Below are 7,130 nucleotides of genomic sequence, written 5' to 3'. Positions count from 1 at the left end.
CTCAACTTGATCAAAGCAGAAAAGCTAGGTTTGTGTTTCAAAGATGCTCCATCACCAGCGGAGATTCTTCAGAGTGGTCAGAGACCAGCAAGAAACGAAGGAAGGTTTCATGAAAGGAGGAGAGAGAATGAGAGGGAAATGTGAAAATCAAAAAATGAAAAAGCAAAATAAAAAAATGTTAAAAGCAAAAGTGAAAACAAGAAAAAGCAAATTTTTACTTAGCTGTTTTATGGCCGTTGGATTATGTCATTACACGTGTCAAGCTTCTAAGTATGTACAACAGCAAAATGGAGCATGTCAGTAAAACAATAGATAAAAATCCCACCCACATCTCACCCATTGGGTACTTAGTGTACTGTTTGCCTATCTACATGAAGTTGGGATGGTGAAGGAAGTGTAACAGTATATGTAAACCTAGTTGTGCAGTAGTGTTCTTCGATCTCTAATCGGGTAGCGAATCCATCCTCAACCAAACCAAGTTTAGTCTTGTTTGTATAGGATTGTGATAGAGAAGCCATCGATGAGCAAGCACAGTACGATATGCCAAGCTATTCTCATAGATCAGTTATAGGGTTGTGGTCTCAATCTCTTGCCCCTCTAACAATGTATTAAAATCCTCTCAAGTACCGATGGGGCAGTGGTGCACATCCGGCGGCGCAACAGAGACCATGTGTGCCATGTGTGCCACCTGGACTCTGTTGTGCCATCAGATGTGCACTGCCACCCGGTTGGTACTGCAGAGGATCCTGGTCCCTCTACAATCCCACCTCCCCTAATCTCTAGTAATATGAAGAGAGGTTGGCCAGGTAGGGGAAAGTGGGTAAAAATGTCAAACAAAGTACATGGTGAAAGGGTATACACTATATTGACCAAAAAAAGAAAGGGTATACACTATACACTGTTGTTGTTTAAATGATTTTAATTAAACATAGCTTAAATCCTTAGTCGAAATGCACATTAGTCATTAGAGAGCGCGTACTTCCACGGCGCATGCGATAAGGATATCTGTTGTTTCCCCGTGTTCCGAACGGTTAAACCACGCGCGAACCCATCCCAAACAGTTGAGTTTGGAGGATTATTCAAACCTTTCAAGTCATTGAAACCCCGCTCTTTCTGCAAATCCATAAACAGCCTTCCAATGGATCAGTTACTACTCATTCCCAATCGGATCACAATTCCCAAGAAGGAGCATAGAAGGCGAACGAGATAGATAACTAATAACTAACAGAGATGATAATGGTGACTGATTGCTGGCATCGTCAACGAAGGAAACTCCTATGGTGGTGATGGATTCGAGATTCGATGGAAGAAGGAAAAGGGTTCAGTGATCTGGGTAGTTTGCTCATTGAGAATTCGAGTTTCGATGCCCGTATTTCATGATTTCTGTTGAAGAAGGAAGATGGTTCAAGGGTCTGAGTCGTGGGATATTTGAGAGTTCGAGCTTCTTCGATGGCGAAATTTCATGTTTTCTATTGAAGAAGGGAAGATGGTTCTGTGATCTCGATAGTGGGATCTTTGAGAATTCGAGCACCGATGGAGAAATTTCATGATTTCTATTAAAGAAGGAAGAGGGTTCACTTATCTGTGTTGTGGTCTCTTTAACAATTCGAGCTTCGATGCCCACATTTCATGATTTCTGTAAAAGAAGGAACAGGGTCCAGTCATATGGGTAGTGAGCAATTTGAGAGGTCTTTTGATTGAGTATATCACAGAGCTTATCGGATTGACCCACAATGGCTTCGGTGGTTAAGTCATCTCGGTCGAAAGCCCCACTCCCGCAAACTGCAGACTCTCAGGATGCCGGTAGCTTGGGCGGAAAGCAAAGCGTTAGCATCACCGGTGGCACAGGTGGCACCGGTGGCACCGGCCACAACACCGGTTCGCTTAGTGAGAAACTGAAGGTCTTCAAGTCATCTCAGTTCGATCCCCATGCTTTCGTCACATCTAAATGCGAAACCATGAGTGAGAAGGTTTTTGCTCCCTTTCTCCTCATCTAGATTCTCTTGCATAGGATGCCGGTGTTGTTAGAAGTTTGATTTTAATCTGGGTTTTGATGGGATCTTTATTGCATTCAATAATATGATGAAACCTTAAGTTCTGAAATATTTTGATTATGATCCAGGTCTAGTTAGTCATAAATCCAAGTGTTTCACTTGCTTTCTTTTTCAGATAATAGAGAATTTTTTTCTTTTGGTTGCTGCTTTCTCTTCTGGTAAGCAGGAATCAACTTTGATGTCATTAGATGCTTCAGTTCACAAAAAGGGAGGGGTAGAAATAATAACATGATCGTCATGATACATACAGAGGTTTCAGAGGAAGCAAGTTATGATGTTGAATTTCATTTGGAAAAGGTTTCTATGCAATGAAATAGGATCTGTGGCCTGGAAATAGGAAAAACAGGGGCGAAATAGCTGCTCCCAGTCGTTGGGGGCATTAGTATATTCAAACTATATTACTATTACCCTATATTGAACTTCTAAAACAGCACAAAAATGGAAGCATCTTTCTCTCTCTGAATGTGAATTTTGATTCTCTACAATTGTATGGTTTGAAGGTTTCAGATAACTTAATATAGTTTTATTTTTATTTTTATGGGTGATGTTGTCTTTGAATGTCCAGTATCTTCACATACTTTGTAACTTATACTAAGATGGCTGTTCTTTTTCTCTATCAACATTTACCTTCCTATTTCAATTTTCTCTACTGGTACTGAGTCTTTACACCATCTTTAGAGAGACTAATATTCTTAAGATGATAAGATTTAGAAAGGAAAGTTATTTGTTTGTTATTTTGTGCATAGATAAGCTTCATTTCTCTTTCTCTGCTAGCCTAAGTTCAGTGTGTGCTTATATCAGTTTTTAGATCATATGTGCACTATGTGAGGTTAAAACTTTATACACTTAATTGCAGGAAATAAGGCGCTTGTGCTCTTACCTTTTAGATTTGAAGAAGGCTTCTGCCGAGGAAATGCGTAAAAGTGTGTATGCTAACTATGCAGCCTTTATACGGTGAGTGAACTGCATGCACAATTGCAAACTAATATTTAACTACTCTAAATGAACAGTCGTGTTTCCCTCCTTTATTTAATATTAACCTCTTGACATTAATGTGAAATGGATTTAGATAACTGCCTAAGGTGCTGTGCCCATAGGATGTTTTATGATTTCATTTGCATATGATGGTATTTAGTGCACAATATATAGCCCTAAGTATATATTCTGTGAAGTTTACATTAGACTTTTTTTTTTCCGGAAAAATCATCTAATAATCTTAATTTTTCCTTTATTTTCCTTTGATAGGCAATAGATTTTGTTGAAAATAATTTTTTTAGCTGACATCATATCGTGGTCGTTCTTTTCTCATTTCCTGTTTTAATTCTTGAAAGGAAAACTGTTTTTATTTAATAGAAGGCTGTAAACAGTCAGAGAGACACAATAGGCCCTTGATTATATTGTATTTTGCATAATCCAAGATAATAACTGCAACAGAACAATATAAATTTAATCTCATGTCATTCCATCTGATCATCTCAAATCAAGTATGAATTATTTTTCTACCTTAATATAAAAGAGAAAAGTGCATTGCTCTTTTAGTCAACAAATGGTGTTACATTTCTCTTTTGATTACAGCACATCGAAGGAGATTTCAGATCTTGAAGGTGAGCTCCTTTCAATAAGAAATCTGCTATCAACTCAGTCAGCTCTCATTCATGCTTTAGCTGAAGGAGTTCGTATTGATTCCTTATCTACTGGCCCTGAAGGTTCAACAGGAAAGGAAATTTTTACTTCTGAACATAGGGAACCTTCTAAAATAGAGAAATGGTCAGTAGAATTTCCTGATACCCTTGAAGTTTTATTAGCTGAGAAGAGGGTAGATGAAGCTTTAGCTGTCCTTGATGAAGGAGAAAGTATAGCTGAAGATGCAAGTGTCAGGAAAACATTGAGCCTGGATGCACTCTTATCATTGCAGACTGCTATCGCTGAGCATAGGCAAAAATTGGCTGATCAGCTTGCAGAGGCCGCTTGCCAACCTTCTATTCATGGTGTTGAACTCCGTTCAGTAGTATTAGCTTTGAGAAAACTTGGGGATGGCCCCCGTGCCCATACTTTGCTGCTTGATGCTCATTACCGCAAGCTTCATTATAACATGCAAAGTCTTCATCCATCAAATGCTTCATATGGAGGTGCATATACTACTGCACTCTCGCAACTTGTCTTCTCTGCCATTGCTCAAGCAGCAAGTGATTCATTGGCTGTCTTTGGTGAGGAGCCTGCATATGCATCCGAGCTTGTGACTTGGTCGATCAAACAAACTGTCTCTTTTGCCCATCTAGTGAAGAGACATGCATTAGCCTCATGTGCTGCAGCAGGAGGTCTAAGAGCTGCTGCTGAGTGTGTTCAAATAGCTTTGGGTTATTGCTCTTTGCTAGAAGCTCGTGGATTGGCCCTCTGTCCTGTCTTGTTGAAACTCTTTAGACCTAGTGTGGAGCAGGCATTGTATGCCAATCTAAAAAGAATTGAAGACAGCAGTGCCGCACTAGCTGCTGCAGATGATTGGGTACTGACACATCCTCCACTTGGTACACGTCCATTAGGTAGATCTTCCACTGCATCTCTTGGTAGTGTGATTTCCTCCCAGCCAAAGCTTTCAAGCAGTGCTCACAAATTCAATTCTATGGTTCAGGTGATTAGCTTCTTTTTTTTTGGATATCAAAGCATTTCCTTCTTTTCTTTTTCTGTCCATTTTTCAATTGATCATTTGTTTTTTCCGTGAAGCATTTGGAAAATTTTGGTTATTTGATATAATGTTTTACTGTAAGTTGTACTGGATAATTCAAGACATTTTGACCGCTCCATCAAAATTTTGCTTCAGAATTGAATCAATAGCAATAGGAAAATTTTAGTTTCAAGTATTATCTGATATCATTGTCATCAAACTTCACTTTGTATTTTACGTGCCATGGCCTTTAGTTTTTCTTTTCACTAAATTCTTAATTCTATCTGGAATGTTTTCTCAGGAATTCTTTGAGGATGTGGGACCACTCCTGAGCATGCAGTTGGGTGGTCACACATTGGAAGGTTTGTTGCAAGTATTCAACTGCTATGTAAACTTGCTGATAAATGCGTTGCCAGGTTCAATGGATGATGAGGGAAACTTTGAAGGTTCTAGGAATAAAATTGTTAGGATGGCACAGACTGAAGCCCAACAGATAGCTTTGTTAGCCAATGCATCGTTGTTAGCAGATGATTTGCTTCCACGTGCAGCCATGAAGCTTTCTCCTCTGTATCAGGCTGGTGGAAAGGATGAAACCCTTAGAAGAGCTTCAGACAAGCAAAACCGTATTCCAGAGCAAAGGGAATGGAAGAGACGGCTTCAACGTTCTGTTGATAGGTTGCGAGATAGCTTCTGTCGTCAGCATGCTCTTGAACTTATTTTTACAGAAGATGGAGATAAGCATTTGAGTGCAGAAATGTACATTAGTTTGGATGATAATGCCGATGAACCTGAATGGTTTCCATCTTCAATATTTCAGGTACATTAACATGTACAAAGCATGTGTTATGCATTTTTTGTTTTTGTCACATTCATGTATGCTCAGTTTTGGAACTACTATTTTCATTATCTTTGGCTTATTGATGAGAAATTGTTGTTCAGGAACTTTTCCTGAAACTAAACAGGATGGCAATTGCGGCAGCAGACATGTTTGTTGGAAGGGAGAGGTTTGCAAATATTTTATTTATGAGACTCGCAGAGACTGTCATCTTGTGGCTTTCGGATGACCAAGCCTTCTGGGAGGAGATTGAAGCTGGTCCAAAGGCTTTGGGTCCTTTTGGGCTTCAACAAGTATATGGTTTTGATTTAATCCATTCCTTTTTTTTTTTTGAGTGCGAAAATTGATTGTAGTACAATTGAATTATTCTTGTCTGGTTCTTTCTTAGTTGTATTTGGACATGGAGTTTGTGATTCTTTTTGCATCGCAAGGACGTTACTTGTCCCGTAATCTGCATCAAGTTATAAAAGACATCATCTCTAGAGCTATTGAAGCATTTGCTACTACGGGAATGGATCCATATAGGTGAGCTTAGTTAGCCAAAAGGTAGCAGTATCTGATTAGTAGTGCCATGCTAAAATATTCAATATCAAGGTCCTTTCATGCACATTTTTTTGCTATAATTTGATTTGATTAAGAGTTCTTCAGGTCTCTTCCCTTCCACCATAAAATTTTACTTTGTTTTTGCAGTGTATTGCCAGAGGATGAATGGTTTGCTGATTTTGCTCAAGTAGCACTGAAGACATTAACCGGTAAAACTAAGTTTAGCACTGATCGAGATGTTGCAAGCCCAACTGCTTCCATTTCTGCACAATCGATATCATCAGTTATGTCTCATGGAAGCACTTAATGCTCAGAATCTTATCTGAATAACTAGAAGAATGAAGCCAGAGCTGTTAGCATCTACCTTGCTAAATGAGTTTTCATCCTGAGAACATCGCCCACAATTTTCTGCACCAACCCATTACTGCCATGCTGATATTTGTATATAAATGGTGAGCATTCAAGAGGATTATACATATAAGTAAAACTGTTCTACTTCCAGTAATTGTGATGTGCCTACACATGCCCTGTGGGTTCAGGACCCTCCCTGAAATGTGAGCTCCCATCTAAAAATTCTTTTAGTAGTATAGTCAACATAATTGAGCATTTGAGTCTCATACTGATCCACATTAAGAACTATTTTCAAAATTTTTGTCGACCAATAATATTGTCATAGATCTATTTGTTTAGATCTTCTAATTTGTTTGATTCTAGTTTCTTTTGTTTGTTTTTCCTTCCTTTTATAGTTTTACTGTGGCACTAATCTAGTGGTGGCTAAGTCCCAATGTTAACACTATTTTCTTGGTTACTAGATTGTGTACCGCCCCCTTTTCTTCAAGTTTATGATTGTTTGAGAGCTTTAGAGAAACCTGCTGGTATGTCTCTAGTTGCCCCCCCCCCCCCCCACCCCTTTTTCTCTTTTTCACCTTTGGTGCTTGGTATGTTTGTAGTTGAGATCTATATTTTTGTAACATGTTCGTTTTATATTAGTTATAGATTTATGGAGCCCTAGTGAAAGACCAACAGAAAGACATCA

At 38.8% G+C, this 7,130-nt stretch overlaps 1 protein-coding gene across 1 annotated transcript; it reads left to right on the top strand.

Moving 5' to 3' along the window:
- Window positions 1–1,733: 1,733 nt before the first annotated feature.
- LOC122646161 (exocyst complex component EXO84B-like) lies at window positions 1,734–6,738 on the top strand. Its single transcript, XM_043839653.1, has 7 exons — window positions 1,734–1,970; window positions 2,911–3,008; window positions 3,630–4,683; window positions 5,018–5,533; window positions 5,656–5,844; window positions 5,940–6,076; window positions 6,242–6,738. The coding sequence occupies exons 1-7, from the start codon at window positions 1,734–1,736 to the stop codon at window positions 6,399–6,401; spliced, it is 2,391 nt and encodes a 796-aa protein (XP_043695588.1). The 3' UTR covers window positions 6,402–6,738.
- The last annotated feature ends 392 nt before the right edge of the window (window positions 6,739–7,130 follow it).

The sequence above is a fragment of the Telopea speciosissima genome, chromosome 11 (genome assembly GCF_018873765.1).
Source record: "Telopea speciosissima isolate NSW1024214 ecotype Mountain lineage chromosome 11, Tspe_v1, whole genome shotgun sequence".
NCBI lineage: Eukaryota > Viridiplantae > Streptophyta > Magnoliopsida > Proteales > Proteaceae > Telopea > Telopea speciosissima.
This window is presented reverse-complemented; position numbering and strand designations above follow the sequence as displayed.